This window comes from Myxine glutinosa, chromosome 9 (genome assembly GCF_964187855.1).
Source record: "Myxine glutinosa chromosome 9, kmMyxGlut1.1, whole genome shotgun sequence".
In the NCBI taxonomy this organism is placed as follows: domain Eukaryota; kingdom Metazoa; phylum Chordata; class Myxini; order Myxiniformes; family Myxinidae; genus Myxine; species Myxine glutinosa.
Window position 1 is genome coordinate 24,535,290 of NC_136269.1, and position 20,363 is coordinate 24,555,652.

Consider the following 20,363-nt stretch of genomic DNA (forward strand, 5'->3'; position numbering starts at 1 on the left):
CGGGGATTTTTTAAGCCTCACGACAGCCGAGTTGTGCTGATCGTTTATAGTTCTGTATTTTAAGAGTGAGTAACTCCGGAAGAGAACGAGTGATTCCCGGATATCGTAGATTGGAACTGTGAGTCATATTGCCTGTGTCGTGTTTGGAGCTTCTGGTGCCGACAGTTCCTGCAGGCTTTGTGCTGTGTATTCCACTCTGTTACCATCCATTGTTTTTGAGATCGAGCCAATAAATCATCGTGCCTACCCCTAGAGGCCGGTTAAAACACAGTTGTGTTTATTGAGTTCTCTTTGTCCACCCCGTGGACTACTTGAAGCCCGGACATTAACGTCCGTATTCCGGGCTGGAAGCATTTAACAGCCGGGATCGCGACAATATATATATACGTATATATATATATATATATATATATATATAGCCGCGTGCTTATATCTCCCTCGGGCGATCAAGCCGCCGGCCGCTAGGACACGCCCATCGGTGAGCTCGCCTCGGCCCTGATTGGTCGCGAGGGCTCACCGACCCCGCCCCTAGAGGAGGCGTTGGCAAGGCCACGCCTTGTTCCCGGCGCTGGGCCGACTCCTCCCACCTTTGGCTCCGAGACGACCTCGTGGCTAATGGAGTCTTGCAGCGAAAACAACAACCCACAGCTGCAGCAGAATTCAGCGGACCGCTCAATGCAGTTGGCAATTGAGGAAAGGGGAATGTGCAGGGAATCTACCTTGTCTGAATTCGGTGCAATGGAGTGTCAATTAATGGAAGACACAGCCTTAATCTAATACACACAATAAGGAGATAACTACCAACAAGGAGGAAATCTATGATTTGGCTATGTGATTGTATATGACCTAACTAAGGGACGCCCTTTGACCTTTATACACAACAACTGGAGGAAGGAGGGTGGTCTTTACAATTCATTACACAATAAAAAAAACACAATTCTCGTATCCACAACAATATATATATATATATATATATAGTCACTGAATTCAACCACCAAATATTTTTGGTCAACATAGGCCAAAAGGTCAACAGAGGAGAAATTTCTAAAATCACCAATTTTCATTTGATTGACTTGAAGTTCTAAGAGGATTTACATATATGGCCACTGAATTCAACCACCAACTATTTTTGAGGTCAACATGGGCCAAAAGGTCAACATTGGCCAAGTTTTTAAAATCCTCAATTTTCATCCGATTGACTTGAAAATTGAACAGCATTTGCACATTGAGTCACCAAATAGGGAAACTAACTATTTTTGAGGTCAAAAGGTCAACTCAAGGTCAACCTTCCAAAATCATCATTTTTCATCTGGAAAATCGTCACTTTTCTTCCTATTGACCCGAGCTTTGATCAGGATTGTCGATTTTAATCTTGATGAAATGGACAATTTGTTGTATCAATGGAATATTTTTTCTTGGGGAAGGGGAGGGGGGGTGGGGGCGTATTTTGCACGTATCGTGCTCCGCATGACGTCTTCTTGTTTTGTTCTTTTGCACCTGTTGTAAAGTTTGCCAAACCCTTCTACATCGTATTCTATGGCACTGCCTTCCCTTCCAGTTCTCTCACGCTGCCTTCCATTCCCCTTCCTCACACGGTCTTCCATTCCCATTCTCTCACGCTGCCTTCCGTTCCGGGTCTCTCACGCTGTCTTCCATTCCCCTTCTCTCACGCTGCCTTCTCTTCCCGTTCTCTCACACTGCCTTCCATTCCCCTTATCTCACGCTGTCTTCCATTCCCCTTCTCTCACGCTGCCTTCTCTTCCCGTTCTCTCACGCTGTCTTCCATTCCCCTTCTCTCACGCTGCATTCCATTCCCCTTCTCTCACGATGGCTTCCATTCCCCTTCTCTCATGCTGCCTTCCATTCCCCTTCTCTCACGATGGCTTCCATTCCCCTTCTCTCACGCTGCCTTCCATTCCCCTTCTCTCATGCTGCCTTCCATTCCCCTTCTCTCACGCTGCCTTCCATTCCCCTTCTCTCACGCTGCCTTCCATTCCCCTTCTCTCACGCTGCCTTCCATTCCCCTTCTCTCACGCTGCATTCCATTCCCCTTCTCTCACGCTGCCTTCCATTCCCCTTCTCTCACGCTGCCTTCCATTCCCCTTCTCTCACGATGGCTTCCATTCCCCTTCTCTCACGCTGCATTCCATTCCCCTTCTCTCACGCTGCCTTCCATTCCCCTTCTCTCACGCTGCCTTCCATTCCCCTTCTCTCACGCTGCCTTCCATTCCCCTTCTCTCACGCTGCATTCCATTCCCCTTCTCTCACGCTGCCTTCCATTCCCCTTCTCTCACGCTGCCTTCCATTCCCCTTCTCTCACGCTGCCTTCCATTCCCCTTCTCTCACGCTGCCTTCCATGCCCCTTCTCTCACGCTGCCTTCCCTTCCCGTTCTCTCACGCTGCCTTCCATTCCCCTTCTCTCACGCTGTCTTCCATTCCCCTTCTCTCACGCTATCTTCCATTCCCCTTCACTCATGCTGCCTTCCATTCCCCTTCTCTCACGCTATCTTCCATTCCCCTTCTCTCACGCTATCTTCCATTCCCCTTCTCTCATGCTGCCTTCCATTCCCCTTCTCTCACGCTGCCTTTCATTCCTCTTCTCTCACGCTATCTTCCATTCCCCTTCTCTCACGCTATCTTCCATTCCCCTTCTCTCACGCTGCCTTTCATTCCCCTTCTCTCACGCTATCTTCCATTCCCCTTCTCTCACGCTATCTTCCATTCCCCTTCTCTCACGCTGCCTTTCATTCCCCTTCTCTCACGCTATCTTCCATTCCCCTTCTCTCACGCTATCTTCCATTCCCCTTCTCTCACGCTATCTTCCATTCCCCTTCTCTCACGCTATCCTCCATTCCCCTTCTCTCACGCTATCTTCCATTCCCCTTCTCTCATGCTGCCTTCCATTCCCCTTCTCTCACGCTATCTTCCATGCCCCTTCTCTCACGCTGCCTTCCCTTCCCGTTCTCTCACGCTGCCTTCCATTCCCCTTCTCTCACGATGGCTTCCATTCCCCTTCTCTCATGCTGCCTTCCCTTCCCGTTCTCTCACGCTGCCTTCCATTCCCCTTCTCTCACGATGGCTTCCATTCCCCTTCTCTCACGCTGTCTTCCATTCCCCTTCTCTCACGCTGCCTTCCCTTCCCGTTCTCTCACGCTGCCTTCCATTCCCCTTCTCTCACGCCATCTTCCATGCCCCTTCTCTCACGCTGCCTTCCCTTCCCGTTCTCTCACGCTGCCTTCCATGCCCCTTCTCTCACGATGGCTTCCATTCCCCTTCTCTCACGCTGCCTTCCCTTCCCGTTCTCTCACGCTGCCTTCCATTCCCCTTCTCTCACGATGGCTTCCATCCCCCTTCTCTCACGCTGCCTTCCATTCCTCTTCTCTCACGCTATCTTCCATTCCCCTTCTCTCATGCTGCCTTCCATTCCCCTTCTCTCACGCTATCTTCCATTCCCCTTCTCTCACGCTATCTTCCATTCCCCTTCTCTCACGCTATCTTCCATCCCCCTTCTCTCACGCTGCCTTCCATTCCTCTTCTCTCACGCTATCTTCCATTCCCCTTCTCTCATGCTGCCTTCCATTCCCCTTCTCTCACGCTATCTTCCATTCCCCTTCTCTCACGCTGTCTTCCATTCCCCTTCTCTCACGCTGCCTTCCCTTCCCGTTCTCTCACGCTGCCTTCCATTCCCCTTCTCTCACGCCATCTTCCATGCCCCTTCTCTCACGCTGCCTTCCCTTCCCGTTCTCTCACGCTGCCTTCCATGCCCCTTCTCTCACGATGGCTTCCATTCCCCTTCTCTCACGCTGCCTTCCCTTCCCGTTCTCTCACGCTGCCTTCCATTCCCCTTCTCTCACGATGGCTTCCATCCCCCTTCTCTCACGCTGCCTTCCATTCCTCTTCTCTCACGCTATCTTCCATTCCCCTTCTCTCATGCTGCCTTCCATTCCCCTTCTCTCACGCTATCTTCCATTCCCCTTCTCTCACGCTATCTTCCATTCCCCTTCTCTCATGCTATCTTCCATTCCTCTTCTCTCACGCTGCCTTCCATTCTTCTTCTCTCACGCTGCATTCCATTCCCCTTCTCTCACGCTATCTTCCATTCTTCTTCTCTCACGCTGCATTCCATTCCCCTTCTCTCACGCTGCCTTTCATTCCCCTTCTCTCACGCTGCCTTCCATTCGTCTTCTCCCACGATGCCTTCCATTGCCATCCTCCTCCCTTACTTCTCCCCTCCCTTCCTCCTCCACTCCCTTACTCCTCCCCTCCCTTCCTCCTCCACTCTCTTACTCCTCCCTCCCTGCCTCCTCTACTCCCTTACTCCTCCCCTCCCTTCCTCCACCCTTCCCTTACTCCTCCCCTCCCTTCCTCCTCCCCTCCCTTCCTCCTCCACTCCCTTACTCCTCCCACCCCTTCCTGATCACCTCCCTTACTCCTCCCCTCCCTTACTCCTCCCATCCCTTACTCCTCCCATCCCTTCCTCATCTCCTCCTCTCCCTTACTCCTCCCCTCCTTTACTCCTCCCCTCCATTACTCCTCCCATCCCTTGCCTCTCCCATCCCTTTCTCATCCCCTCCCTTCCTTCTCCCCTCCCTTCCTCCTCCCCTCCCTTACTCTTCCCCTCCATTACTCCTCCCCTCTCTTCCATCTCTCAGAGACCTGGTTGCTGCACTCGACATGCAATTGCCGAATGGTAGCATCACTTCTACCACCCAAAACAGGGCAAATCGAACTCCAGTCGCAAATGTTACAGGTGACAGCAAGGAGGACACCCTGGGCTGTGCAAAGGGGTTTATTCATGTCGTTAAAATACGACCCAATTGTGACTCCAGTCCAGCAAAAGCTGCACCGCTTGCCTTTTTCTGTGAGAGATGCTGTTTCTCGGGAGTTGAAAAAGCTCGTTAAATTGGATGTAATTGAGCCAATTGAATCTTCAGAGTGGGTTTCACCAATTGTAGTGACAATGAAGAAAAACGGAGGGATTCGCCTGTGTGTGGATTTAAGAGAACCAAATACATCGGTGGTGATTGACGGATCCTCTTCCGCATATGGAGGAGATGTTTGCTGAGCTGCGAGGCAGCACACTTTTCTCCACACTGGATCTGCAAAGTGCGTACCACCAGGTTGTATTGCATGAGCACAGCAGGGACCTCACTGCCTTCATTACGCATGCGGGACTGTTTCGCTACAAACGAATCCCTTACGGGCTCGCTTCAGCACCCAGTTGTTTCCAGAGGATGATGTCTGCCATTTAAAAAAATCAGCCCGGAGCTCGGTGTTACCTAGACGATGTAATTGTTTTTGGATGGACTCCCGAAGCACATGATAAAAACCTCAGAGAGGTACTACAACGTATCGATGCAGTTGGGCTGAAACCGAACCTTTCAAAATGCCACTTCAGACAGACGGAGTTGTCATTTTTAGGTCATGTGGTGTCACACGCAGGACTGAAACCTGACCCTGCTCATTTTGTTGCGGTGTCACAAGCACCCCCACCGAAAGACGTGCAGAACAATTATACAGGAGGAGGCGCTTCTACTGTGGTGGAAAATTTGTGTCTATCGGACCAACAGTTGCAGAGAAAAGCATACTCATGTTCTGTGTGGACAAACAAACAGACAGGCAGACAGACAAACGGACTCAAATGCAATACCCTCTCCTTTGGCGAGAGTAAGTATTGTGGCGGACACGAAAGCCCACTGGCGTGGTGACATCATTCCGCGCACCAAGTGGGCGGCGGCCACGCCCGAGGGGTAGGCGTGGCCTGAGGATATACACGGGGCGCGCAGCCCGGAGCGCGCTAGTGTTACAGTGAGCTCCTGAAATAAAGACGCTTATAAGTTACCGCTTGTCCGCTTCCTCCTTGCTCGCAAGCAGCGCGTGTAACGCCGCGCTTTACTGGTGACCCTCGACGTTGGATCTGCCGGAGCGATCCTTCCATACACGACGCCATTGCCAACAATGCAATGTCGATTAAACTTCCCGAATTTTTGGAGGCCCAGGCCGAAGTCTGGTTCGTCCAAGCTGAAGCCCAATTTCAGCTTCGGCGCCTCACCGGCGACGACACGCGCTAATGCCACGTCGTCGCCTCCCTCGGACCCGGCACGGCTGCTCGAGTTGTGTCCGTCCTTCGCCACCCACCGGACGGCCAAATGTACGAGGCACTCAAGCGGCTACTCCTAGCCACGTTCGGCCTCACGGACGACGCCCGGGCCGACCGCCTCCTGGATCTCCCCGAGCTTGGCGACACGCGCCCGTCGGTCCGAATGGACCATATGCTGTCACTGTTGGGCGACGAAGCCCCCGGTCCTCTATTCCGGGCGCTTTTCCGTCGCCAACTTCCAGCGCAGGTTCGCCTCGCGTTGGCCGGGACCGTGCTAACGGAACCCCGAGCATTGGCAGTCGAGGCGGACAGGTACATCGCGGCTTCGGACATGCGGGCGAGAGACGGTGCGGCCGTCACGGACCTCAAGGCTGATGCTGCTGATGATGCTGATCCACAGCATCAGCTTACACAGCATACGCAGCATGCTGATACGCACCTCGTGACCGCCGCCACGCCCCGCCCACCGCCGCGGCGAAAACCGCCACCGTGGGGAAAACCGCCAACTCCACCGGCCTGGCGGAGCCAGCCGCACTCCTCCAGCTCCACCACCTGGTGCTGGTTCCACGCCAAGTTTGGCCATGAGGCTCGGCAGTGTCATCCGCCATGCTCCTTCAACAGGTCGGGAAACGCCCGGGCCGGCGCTCAATAGTGGCGATGAGCGCCGGCCGTTCGAGCAGCCTGCTGTTCATAACGGACACCTTATCCGGGCGCCGTTACCTGTGCGACACGGGAGCGCAGGTGAGTGTCGTTCCCGCCGGTACATCAGACAAGCACGCCGCGGGCGGGGGCCCCGCGCTGCTTGCCGCGAACGGGACGCCCATCCGTACGTACGGAAAACGCTGCCTCTCTCTGCGGTTTGGAGGGCAGGTTTTCCGATGGACGTTCGTCACCGCCGACGTGCCCATGGCACTGCTTGGCGCGGACTTCCTGTGCGCTAATGGGCTCCTGGTCGGCGTAAAGCGCAGACGTCTTGTCCAGGCCGAGACGTTCAGCTCGCTCGCTTGTGCACTGCCCAGCTCGTCGAGCAGCTCAACGAGCGGTTCGCCGAGTGGCTTGCCAAGCGGCTTGCCGAACGGTTCGGTTCCGGCCACGTTGATCTGTACGCTTCCGGCAGCGGACGAATTCACCCGCCTCCTCGCCGGCTTCCTGGCCCTCACGCGGCCCACCTTCTTGGCGGGGGCCGTCAAGCACGGGGTGGCCCATCACATCCCCAACGTCGGGCCACCGGTCTACGCCCGGGCACGCTGCCTCGAGCCGACGAAGCTGGCAGTGGCAAAAGCGGGGTTCGCTACCCTGGAGCGACTCGGCATCGTTCGGCGCTTGGAGAGTGCTTGGGCGTCGCCGCTGCACATCGTGCCAAAGCCCGGCAGGGGATGGCGACCGTGCGGGGACTATCGCCGTCTCAATGACGCCACCACTCCCGACCGCTACCCCGTCCCCCACATTCAGGACTTTTCCGCCCGTTTGGCGGGCATGTCCTTCTTCTCGAAGGTGGACCTCATACGCGGCTACCATCAGGTCCCCGACAGGCCGGAGGACGTCCCGAAGACGGCGGTCATCACGCCATTCGGACTCTTCGAGTTCCTGCGGATGCCCTTCGGTCTGAAGAATGCGGCTGAGGCGTTCCAGTGACTGATGGACAGCGTCCTGCGCGACTTGGATTTTGTCTACGTCTACCTGGACGATATCCTCGTTGCCAGCGCGTCCCGCGAAGAGCACCTACGCCACCTCCGCACGCTCTTCGAACGCCTGGGCCAGCATGGCCTGATTGTGAACCCCGCAAAGTGCTGGTTCGGCGTCGCCGTAATCGATTTTCTGGGGCACCGTGTCACCAGGCATGGAGCCGTCCCCCTGCCGGCCAAGGTGGAGGCGGTGAAGGGGTTTCCGCGCCCCCGCACGATCAGAGGGCTGCAGGAGTTCCTGGGCATGGTGAACTTTTACCATCGGTTCCTGCCCCGTATCGCCCAGCTCCTGCGCCCCCTGCACGAAGCTCTCCGAGGTAAGCCGGGCAAAGGCGACGTTACCTGGACCGAGCAGATGGACACGGCGTTCACGGGCGCGAAGCTCGCCTTGGCTAACGCCACCCTGCTCGCGCACCCGGCGCCCGATGCACCGATAGCCCTCACCACCGACGCCTCGGACTACGCGGTGGGCGCGGTGCACGAGCAATGGGTGCGTGGAGCTTGGCAACCGCTGGCGTTCTTTAGCTTCGCCCACCCGAACGCCGTTACAGTACCTTCGACCGCGAGTTGCTCGGGCTTCACTTGGCGGTCAGGCACTTGGTCTGAATCGAAATTGATGATCTGAGATCAAGCCATTAGAGAAGAGGAAGGATTTAATGTCAGAAGCGATGATTGATTCCATGTTCTTGCTGATTATTGGGAGCAGGCTGATTGGTCTGTAGTTGCAAGGATCTGTTTTTGCACCTTTTTGTGTAAAGCGGCCATGTTGGCTGATTTCCAAAATTATTTCCAAAATTTTCAAAATTGACCTTTGACCTTTCAATCAAATTCTGAATTTGTCTTCTCCATATTATCAAAATAGCCCCTGGCAGTTATCCCTTGAGGTTGTAGTTCAGAGGGGGCCCCCCTGGGAGCATCCTATATCCCCTGGGACGCCCCCTGATACGAAATTTAAAAATCTAAGACTGGGTGAACATGCGGACAATCAAGTAGAAGGGCTGTATCGGGTTTTAGAGCAATTGGTTGGTAAATATGGGATGAGTAGGGATCTGAAATTTCAGGGGGTAACCCCCTCCTTCCTGGGAGCCCCCATGATCTGAAATTGAAAAATTGAAGCCTAAGCGATTGTGCGGGATACCGGATACTGTCTTGTATTCATCTTTCAAGTTTCAGAACAATCAGCCAGATGGCAAGGGAGGAGTAGCAAAAATAGCAGAAACTTCATGGACGGACGAACGCCTGGACGGACAGACATCCGACATCACGACCCATTTTATAAGTTCATCTCTTTGATCATCGAGATGAGATGACCTAATAATCCTGCCTTGTTGAAATTTTGATGACAATAGCTCAAATGGTAAAAGAAACTCATGGTCTGGATAGATCAGATACACAGACATACAAGACCCACAGAAGTGAGGGCAACCCCCCTTCTCCGTCGTGGTGTGGGGGACGGGCTAATAAGTTGTTCCTCGATCATAAACTGGTAAGACAGATGGACAAACATGAACCGCTTGCTTAATCCCGCTTTTTGAGTACGTGGGTTTAAACAGTGAAAATGGGTTCAAAGGGTTGATAATTCTGGAGACAGACATTGGGATGGGTGGACAATGTCTAACTATTACATGAGCAATACATATATGATATCACAATTAATTACTTTGTGCCTTGCTGAGACATATACTACGATAAGGAAATAACTGCTCTATAATAAACATTATTAACTCCTCGGAGCCATTTCCACAAAAATAAATTACGTAGGGAAAAAGTGGTGGTATTTTCCCCCTCTCTCTCCATATAAAAAGTGGTGGTGTTTTCCCCCTCTCCCTCCATAAAAAAGTGGTGGTATGTTTCCCCTCTCCCTCCAAACAAAAAGTGGTGGTATCTTCCCCTTTTCTCTCCATATGAAAAGTGGTGGTATTTTCCCCCCTCTCCCTTCACACAAAAAGTGGTGGTATCTTCCCCCTCTCTCTCCATAGAAAAAGTGGTGGTATCTTTCCTCTCTCCCTCCATACAAAAAGTGGTGGTATCTTCCCCCTCTCCCTTCACACTAAAAGTGGTGGTATCTTTCCCCCTTTCCCTCCATACTAAAAGTGGTGGTATCTTCCCCCTCTCCCTCCATACTAAAAGTGGTGGTATCTTCCCCCTCTCCATCCATACTAAAAGTAGTGGTATCTTCCCCTTCTCTCTCCATAGAAAAAGTGGTGGTATTTCCCCCCCTCTCCCTCCACACAAAAAGTGGTGGTATCTTCCCCCTCTCTCTCCAGAGAAAAAGTGGTGGTATTTTCCCCCTCTCACTTCACACTAAAAGTGGTGGTATCTTCCCCCCTCTCCCTCCATACTAAAAGTGGTGGTATCTTCCCCTCTCCCTCCATACTAAAAGTGGTGGAATCTTCCCCCTCTCCCTCCATACTAAAAGTGGTGGTATCTTCCCCCGCTCTCTCCATAGAAAAAGTTGTGGTATTTTCCCCCTCTCCCATACAAAAAGTGGTGATATCTTCGCCATCTCCCCTCATACAAAAAGTGGTGGTATCTTCCCCCTCTCCCTCCATACAAAAAGTGGTGGTATATTCCCCCTCTCCCTCCATACAAAAAGTGGTGGTATATTCCCCCTCTCTCTCCATAGAAAAAGTGGTGGTATCTTCCCCTCTCCCTCCATACTAAAAGTGGTGGAATCTTCCCCCTCTCCCTCCATACCAAAAGTGGTGGTATCTTCCCCCGCTCTCTCCATAGAAAAAGTTGTGGTATTTTCCCCCTCTCCCATACAAAAAGTGGTGATATCTTCGCCATCTCCCCTCATACAAAAAGTGGTGGTATCTTCCCCCTCTCCCTCCATACAAAAAGTGGTGGTATATTCCCCCTCTCCCTCCATACAAAAAGTGGTGGTATATTCCCCCTCTCTCTCCATAGAAAAAGTGGTGGTATCTTTCCCCTCTCTCTCCATAGAAAAAGTGGTGGTATCTTCCCCTCTCCCTCCATACAAAAAGTGGTGGTATCTTCCCCCTCTCTCTCTCCATAGAAAAAGTGGTGGTATCTTCCCCTCTCCCTCCATACAAAAAGTGGTGGTATCTTCCCCCTCTCTCTCTCCATAGAAAAAGTGGTGGTATCTTCCCCTCTCCCTCCATACAAAAAGTGGTGGTATCTTCCCCTCTCTCTCTCCATAGAAAAAGTGGTGGTATCTTTCCCCTCTCTCTGCATAGAAAAAGTGGTGGTATCTTCCCCTCTCCCTCCATACTAAAAGTGGTGGTATCTTCCCCCTCTCTCTCCATAGAAAAAGTGGTGGTATCTTCCCCCTCTCCATCCATACAAAAAGTGGTGGTATCTTCCCCCTCTCCCTCCATACAAAAAGTGGTGGTATCTTCCCCCTCTCTCTCTCCATAGAAAAAGTGGTGGTATCTTTCCCCTCTCTCTGCATAGAAAAAGTGGTGGTATCTTCCCCTCTCCATCCATACAAAAAGTGGTGGTATCTTTCCCCTCTCTCTCCATACTAAAAGTGGTGGTATCTTCCCCCTCTCTCTCTCCATAGAAAAAGTGGTGGTATCTTTCCCTCTCTCTGCATAGAAAAAGTGGTGGTATCTTCCCCCTCTCTCTCTCCATAGAAAAAGTGGTGGTATCTTTCCCCTCTCTCTGCATAGAAAAAGTGGTGGTATCTTCCCCTCTCCATCCATACAAAAAGTGGTGGTATCTTTCCCCTCTCTCTGCATAGAAAAAGTGGTGGTATCTTCCCCTCTCCATCCATACAAAAAGTGGTGGTATCTTTCCCCTCTCTCTGCATAGAAAAAGTGGTGGTATCTTCCCCTCTCCATCCATACAAAAAGTGGTGGTATCTTTCCCCTCTCTCTGCATAGAAAAAGTGGTGGTATCTTCCCCCTCTCCATCCATACAAAAAGTGGTGGTATCTTTCCCCTCTCTCTCCATACTAAAAGTAAAAGTAAAAGTGGTGGTAATAAGGCATCAAAATACAAACAAATAATCATATGCTGTGTAAATTGTGGGTTGAGCATCAGTGCTCAAAAGTATAAAACTAAATGGTTCATGTGGTTATTTTTCAGGTTAAAAACATTGATCAAGCCCCTCCCACCTTGACATCCACAGCACAGGGCACCGACCCTGAAGTCTTCCCACCTTCCTCCATAGTCCAATCCTGCAAACAACATCGCTCCCTCTCCAACCTCAACTCAACCCCATCTTTCCTTCAACGACCAGGCCAAACAAACTCCAGTTTTTTCTGGTTCTTATCCCATACATCGAGCCAGTCAGTCGTTTTTCCTATATACCGTATAATAATTTACCAAACTACATTTTACACCCTTTTGTCTCCTTGGGAGCTGTTTGCTGGGCAGTCGCGACGGTCAAACACATGATGTAACTAATATAACGGAGTTCTCTTGTGTTACGCGCATGGATGTTTTTTAAGGGAAGAATATTTGGAGAGCAAATCATATCAACGGCTTTTTGCTTTCCCGAGAACAAGTAGGCCGAAGGTGGTGCGTTGGTAATGACGTCATCACGCGAGGCTTCCGTATGGACACGACGGTCTGCGCAATGACGCAATCCCGCGCTTGCGCAATGAAATCACGGGCATGGTCGATATAAGGAAGAAGCAGTTGGCCTCTATCAGTCGCAGATTATGAGGAGATGGATTGCGATTTGCGATAGAGTCGTCCGTCGTCGTAATGGCGATTTCTGTGCAGGCAGAATTAGGCTGTGTCCGTTTTCGTGTGTAGACGTGTAGGTTTATCAACGTCTCTAATTCGATATAAACCCGTCCAAGGCACTTTGTTCGAGGAGCCACCGTCACCATCTCCAAGCTGTTCGAGGAACAACCCAAGTTAATTTATTAATTGTTTTTTTTTTTAAACTTCATTAACCGCTAAGTCGACGACTCAGAGAGTTGTATGTTTTACAGTTTAATCTCCACATATTAATCTTCCTATCGACCATATTTACTTCATCGCGATGGCCAAGGCACCATGGGGCATAAGGTTCATCAGGATGTTTTCTCGAGACCAGTGGTACGTCCTTTTTTTACTTGGTCTCCTCCACACTTGATGGATCTCCTGTGTTATTTATTTAATTTCATATACTGTATTTACCTCAGGCTCTGACGCATCGCTGGTATATCTCTTCATCTCCGATGTGTCATGGTCTCCTAATCAAATGCTCGATTGCCTTTTTATCTGCAGCTTCCTGATCGGTTATGTACACAGTATCTGCTGTGATGACTTCCTCTCTGATTGTCTAACTTCTTTCTTGCATTCTGTGCTGATTTGACGTGTACATTTATTAGCATCAACCCATTGTATCATTATGACCACTGCTGGTAATGGTGGTTTTTGTTTCGAGATACCCGTGTCTGCACCACGATAACTACTTAAAAAGGACCAAATTATTCCCACTTTGTGGGGAGGACCGGGGAACGTATTTCACCCAAGGCTTTCACGAACCTGCTGGCCAGGCCTGACGTTTGACTGGAGTCGATCTGGGCAGGAATTTGTAATTTATATTCTCATGATGTCTGTGATAAGTGATAACTCACCTACCCTTTGTAAAATTCCGTGGGATGTTTAATGTCGACCAATTAAGGCTGGCAGACAGGATATCCATCTGAGATTGAACGCTCTGCTTGCAAAGCACCGATCTGATGGAGTATAGTGTGGTCGTGAATCGACCGTCGAGGCCCAGAGGTGAACGTCGAGGCCCAGAGGTGAACGTCGAGGCCCAGAGGTGAACGTCGAGGCCCAGAGGTGAACGTCGAGGCCCAGAGGTGACCGTCGAGGCCCAGAGGTGACCGTCGAGGCCCAGAGGTGACCGTCGAGGCCCAGAGGTGACCGTCGAGGCCCAGAGGTGACCGTCGAGGCCCAGAGGTGACCGTCGAGGCCCAGAGGTGACCGTCGAGGCCCAGAGGTGACCGTCGAGGCCCAGAGGTGACCGTCGAGGCCCAGAGGTGACCGTCGAGGCCCAGAGGTGACCGTCGAGGCCCAGAGGTGACCGTCGAGGCCCAGAGGTGACCGTCGAGGCCCAGAGGTGACCGTCGAGGCCCAGAGGTGACCGTCGAGGCCCAGAGCAGAGGGGAACGTCGAGGCCCAGAGCAGAGGGGAACGTCGAGGCCCAGAGCAGAGGGGAACGTCGAGGCCCAGAGCAGAGGGGAACGTCGAGGCCCAGAGCAGAGGGGAACGTCGAGGCCCAGAGCAGAGGGGAACGTCGAGGCCCAGAGCAGAGGGGAACGTCGAGGCCCAGAGCAGAGGGGAACGTCGAGGCCCAGAGCAGAGGGGAACGTCGAGGCCCAGAGCAGAGGGGAACGTCGAGGCCCAGAGCAGAGGGGAACGTCGAGGCCCAGAGGTGAACGTATTACATCGACACGGTCAGTTTGCAGATAATAACATGATCGCCATAATCGCCTGAATCAAATAACATAATCACCCACAAACAAAATTTTAAACTTGTTTGTGATTGTTGGCTTTCCTGTTTTGTTGCGTAATTCGGCTGAGCGAATCACGGTCGAGCCCCACCTATTCCTGACACTTGAAACACCCTGCAACACAACACAAGCCTGCAGAAAGCAGACCTTTTGGCATGCCGGCAGCATTTTCCGTCCAATCATGTAACTTTGTTAAAAATCTCTCCATGGGTAAGTGCTCCAATGTGGAAAGTTTTGTGTGTTTTGTGCGTGTGTGTGCTCATGTGTGCGGTCGTCTTTACATGCCCGTCCGTTGCCCCAGCCTATTTTTTTTAAATTTTTTTTTGCTGATCTGCTGACGCACGAGTCGGGGTCCAGAACATGAACAGGAGAAAACAAGAAAGTGTAGATATATCTTTAGATGATTTACTGGCATTTAATGATGGGTTTATATTTGATCAGTCTCACGATGACATTCGACCAAAAGAGCTGGGATGAAAAAAGGAAAAACAAGCTCACGCTTTGGTCTGTTTTTTATTTATTTATAATATTATTGATCAATATTCATGATAAATCACACAATAGTTTGATTAAACAAGATTCCTTTACAATCCATAAGTGTATGATCATGCTTTTCTTGGACCGCAACATTCCTACAAAGTTATGCTTATGATTGCACTCATCAATACAGGTACTCGTCAATACAGGTAAACGTATGCTAGATTTTGGTGAAGATACGGATCCGGATAATGGAATTTGTAAGTGATTATTCACCACTGAGAGATGGTGCCAAAACAATATATACAGTCATGTGAAACAAACAGTAAGTACACCCCATGTAAAGTTTTGACTCTTTCAACATACAGCTATTTGATCTTCATTTCAACAATATTGATAGATAAAGGTGATATAATATAACAAATATCATGAAACATTTACATTTTGTCATCCATTGTATAATTTAAATAAACATAAATGCAAATTTCGCATGTGGAAAAAGTAAGTACACCCCGACATTTATCACTACTTCAAATACCTAAAATTAGAATTGGGTGCACCAGCTCAGGTGCAAATGATTAGAACATCATCAGAGAGGATCTTCGAGGAACCTGTCTTATTTAAACCTCAGATATTTAGTTTGGTTTGCTCTTTGTTGTTGAAGTGTGCGGCGTCACCATGCCTCGATCAAAAGAGCTCTCTGAGGCCTTCAGAAAGGTTATAGATGCCTACGAGTTTGGGAAGGGATTTAAAAAGATCTCCAAACAATTTAAAATCAATCATCCGACTGTCCGGAAGATCATCTACAAGTGAAGAAGATTCCAAACAACTGCCAACTTGTTCAGGCCAGGCTGCCCCACCAAGTTTAGCCCGAGAGCAGACCGCAAGATGCTGAAAGAAGTCTCTAAGAACCCCAGAATGTCATCACGGGATCTACAGGTAGCTCTTGCCACTGTTGATGTCAAAGTGCACGAGTCTACCATTAGAAAGAGGCAGCACGCATTTGATCTACATGGGAGGTGTGCCAGGAGGAAACCTTTGCTGTCCAGAAAGAACATCAGGGCAAGACTAAAGTTTTCCAATGAATACCTAGGCAAAGACCAGCACTTCTGGAACAATGTGCTCTGGACAGATGAGTCAAAGGTAGAGCTATTTGGCCACAGTACCAGAAGACATGTTTGGCGAAAACCAAAGACAGCATTTGACCACAAGAACCTGATACCAACTGAAAGGCATGGTGGTGGATATATTATGGTTTCTGGCAGCGTTGCTGCATCAAGGCCTGGGCAGCTCACCATCATAGAATCCACTATGAATTCTTCATTGTACCAGAGGGTGCTTGAGGATAATGTGAGGCCATCTGTCGAGAAGTTGAAGCACAACCGAAGGTGGACCATGCAACATGACAATGACCCTAAACATACCAGTAAATCCGCCAAGGAATGGCTGAAAAGAAAGAAATGGAGGGTTCTGGAATGGCCAAGTTAAAGCCCGGATCTAAATCCCATCGAGATGTGGGGGGATTTGAAACGAGTTGTGCATGCAAGAAGCCCCTCAATCATTGCACAGCTGAAATAATTCTGCATGGAGGAGTGGGCAAAAATTTCTCCCAGTCAATGTCAGAGACTGGTGGACAGTTATAAGAAATGCCTACTTGAGGTTGTTTCTGCCAACGGGGGCAATACCACCTATTAGAGCCAAGGGTGTACTTACCTTTTCCACATGTGAAATTTGCATTTATGTTTATTTAAATTATACAATAGACTACAAAATGTAAATGTTTTATGATATTTGTTATATTGTATCACCTTTATCTGTCAATATTGTTGAAATGAAGATCAAATAGCTGTATGTTGAAAAAGTCAAAACTTTACATGGGGTGTACTTACTTTTTCACGTGACTATATATATAGTTACGGTCCGCGGTTAAGGATGTTATGTTTGCCGAGCGGAGGCCCCGCGACCTAACAGTTTCCCCGATTCACCCGAACGTTGGCCGTATCGCGCCACAGCTATTCAATGAGGGAAAAGACAAAGACGACGGATGTGAAGAAAAGGAATAAGAAGACGAAAAAAAGGTTGAAAATACTACTAAATTTATTTACTATTTACAGGGTCAAAATAACCAAGGAGAAGGAAAGATAAGAAAATAATTTTACAGAAGCTTTTAGAGACACAGTGAAAATACTAGCTTATCTAACAGGCTTAACTTATTCCCAGGGACAAGACAAAAGACAGACTACGAACACACTTACATGGGGAATGATGATAGGAATGGCAGGTGGATGGCTGGGGGGAGAGGGAGGTCCAACGGGTCCGGGAGCACGATCGGCGCGTTGGGCAGCCGCCGTTCCTTCGCGGCCCTGCTCCAAACTGCCGTCCAGGCCCCACGCTGCTGTGGCTGCAGTTTCGGTGGCTCAAGCTGCTGTGGATGCAACCGCCACTCTTGTCATGGACCTCTCTTTGTCATGGACCTCTCTTTGTCATGGACCTCTCTTTGTCATGGACCTCTCTTTGTCATGGACCTCTCTTTGTCATGGACCTCTCTTTGTCATGGACCTCTCTGTCATGGACCTCTCTTTGTCATGGACCTCTCTTTGTCATGGACCTCTCTTTGTCATGGACCTCTCTTTGTCATGGACCTCTCTTGTCATGGACCTCTCTACGCAGCTTTGCTCTGACGACTCCCTCCTTATCACTCTTGCGCCCGCGCTTTTATAACGCCTCCGGCGATTAAGCCGCCGGCCTTCAGGACACGCCCATCGGTGTGCTCACCTCGGCCATGGTTGGTCGCGCGACCCTCTGGCTCCGCCCTTGATGACTATGGGCGGGCACGCCTTTCTTCCCCGACCCAAGCACATGTTCAATGGCGGCTTTGGAGGGGATGTAATTTGCAAATTGCGGCTTGGCCATGACGAAACGGGAAATGGAGGTTTTTGGGAATGGGAATGAAGGGAATCTATCTATTTCACTTGGTGCAATGGAGTGTCATGTTAATGGAAGACAAGGCCTTACCCTAAAACACATAATAAAGATATAAGCTACTGAACAAGGGTTTTATCGTGTCCTTCAATGTGTGCTTTATGGAATTAACTACCGGGACGCCCTTTTAACCTTTACACAACACTGGAGGCAGGAGGGGCCAGAATCGACCAATGTTACACAGCAATTTACCACAATTCAACACACAAAAAAAAAATACAATCCTCATATCCGCAACTATATATATATATATATATATATATATATATATATATATATATATATATATATATATATATATATATATTATATATAATGTTATGGTTTTCCGCCGGCCTTCTTACCCCTACCAAGGGGGGTGAAGACCCTTAGTCTTTCTGCGCCTGGCGTAACGGAGACTTGAAATGCCTCTTTCGGGCAAACGCAAGGTAGGGTTTCGGGACCAAGTCTCGCTCGTAGCTAAATACCTGCGCCGCCACGGAAGCGGGGAACCATGCCTCGCACGAGCGACGTGTAATTTGAGTACACAGAGCAGATTGCGTACCACGTGGTCCGTGCAGTCACCATTAATATTGGACCCCGATTAGAGCGGTTCCGTTCGTACCACGCTTAGTCAATGATGGAAATCACAAGAACAATCGAATGGAAGGAAGAACACAGGTTTAATTATTATTTACACGTATGTACAATTTGGTAGAAAGCAGAGACACAGAGCAGAACTTAAGCAGTCTTATTATAAAACCCAGACACGGGCCCGTTCGCACTCGCACAGGGAAATTGCAGGCAGGATGATGTTCAGGCCAAACGCGCCGACTTGGTCGTCCAGGAATGGCCCCGTCCGGCTCTCCTCGGTCACAGCACGTTCCGCGATGATGGCCAGCACGCGGTGGAAGGATCCTCGTAGCGCGTCTCCCGAACAAAAGGCAGATGATGAGGCAGGAAGGCGGGAAGGAATGTACGCGTCTCTCAGCGCGGCTGGCGCTTCCACAGCGCGTTTTTGCAACCAGCGCACTATCACTCGCGTAACTCAATGCACTTTAGCGGCTCGGCTTCAAGCTCGACCAAGCGTCACTTTCATACGAGCGCGTATCTTGGTTCATGCGCGTCTTTCTCCGATCTCGTATCTTTCAAGCTATACTGCTGACCGTGCTCTTTCAATTCCTCACTCAATGCCAACTGCTCGACTCCACTTACTGCTCCTGGTGGCTTTGCGCAACGGTTATATCTGCCGCGCCCTGAGCTTTCTCGAACCTTCCAACCACGCCCTGTGGCGCAGTGCTGCAGCCACACCCTGTGAGCCCTGATTGGCGGCCCGCGCTTACCGTCAGCTTCTCTGCCGCCCTCATTCGGTCCCGACCCGACCCTCCAGGCCGGCCTCGTGTTAATTCGCGCCAAAAAGCCAAAGGCAGCACAAAGAGGCGTAAGAGGCATGAGGCAGTGGAGGCGGGATAAGGCAATGGAAGTATAAAAACAACCTATTCTCCTTACTCTACTCAACGCAAAACTAACACAGGAAAAGGACTATTCTCACACATACTATGAAATAACTGAACTATCGCGAGGCTACATGTTGTTTGTGTGACTAACTATGAGGGGAAAATTTAACCGTTATTATACAAAACTCAAAACCGCAACTATATATATATATATTAGCAGAAGTACCCTGCATTGCCGGGAGGGGGAGGGGTAGGGGTGAGGGGCATGGGGGGGGGGGGGAGGGGAGAAGAGGGGGGGGGGGCGAAGTACCCGGCATTCCGTGTATAAACATAGGGGGGGGGAGGGGAGGAGAGGGGGGGAGGGATGGGAGAGGAGAGGAGAGGAGTGGAGGGGGAGGGGGATGGGGAAGGGGTAGGGCAGAAAGGAAGGGGTAGGGGGGAAAGGGAGGGGCATGGGGGAGGGGGAGGGGAGGGGAGAGGGTAGGGTGGAGGGGGAAGGGAGGGGGGAAAGGGAGGGGGAAGGGGAGGGGAGGGGTATAGATGGTTACTGGCAATTGATCACATCCACAAATGATGTACTTTACATAACGTTAATAGGAATACATGGCCGTGTAGATGGGAAATACAGTTTGTTTGAAATAAATCACAAATATCAGATGAAAGTGAAAAAAAACCTATGTGGTGTGAATGGCAATGTTCCTCGCTGAAATGTGAAAAAACTGAATTACGTGCGAACGCATAACTGTGAGATTATGGCGGCAAAGTTGGAACATCACGTGATCGCTCTGAGCGAATCAGCGCGCTGCTCTGCCACCGGTCAGATTCCGTGCATAATATTCCTCGCTGAAATGCGCTGAGGTAAAAATATGGTAAAAAAATTCTCTATGTAAATGTGTACAGTGTCCCGCCACCTGGTGGTGGTTGAAGAGGGTATTGCAATTTCCTTTTTTACCTGGGCAATGCTGAGGTTAAAGCACTCTTTGCACGGGTAAAACACTCCTCCCCTTCCCCTCCCCTCCTTTCACACTCTCACTCCCTCTCCTCACCCCACTCCCCCAACCCCTCCCAAAAATGTGATATAATGGATGAGTTGTGACAAAACTTGGTGGATGAGTTATTGAGTTGGGTAGATGACAAAAACAAGTTGATTACATTTTGGTTCATGTCCGAATCCGGATCCAGCCTATCATTGGGATACAAAATGTAAACTGTTCAGCGTGGCACACGTATGCGCTATACCAAGTGTCCGTTCCAGTCTTTTA

The 20,363-nt window shown here is 50.2% G+C and overlaps 1 protein-coding gene across 4 annotated transcripts in view; it reads left to right on the forward strand.

Annotated features, from left to right (window-relative positions):
- Positions 1-12,337: 12,337 nt before the first annotated feature.
- Positions 12,338-20,363, forward strand: part of SLC37A2 (solute carrier family 37 member 2) — a 57,137-nt gene continuing 49,111 nt past the window's right edge. For 2 of the 4 annotated variants that reach the window (XM_068129451.2, XM_068129454.2), the window contains exon 1: positions 12,346-12,800. In XM_068129451.2, the coding sequence (XP_067985552.2) occupies positions 12,745-12,800 (56 nt within the window). In that variant the 5' untranslated portion in view covers positions 12,346-12,744. Of the gene's footprint in view, positions 12,801-20,363 lie in introns of all 4 variants that reach the window. The other 2 variants (XM_068129452.2, XM_068129453.2) reach the window with 2 other exon arrangements.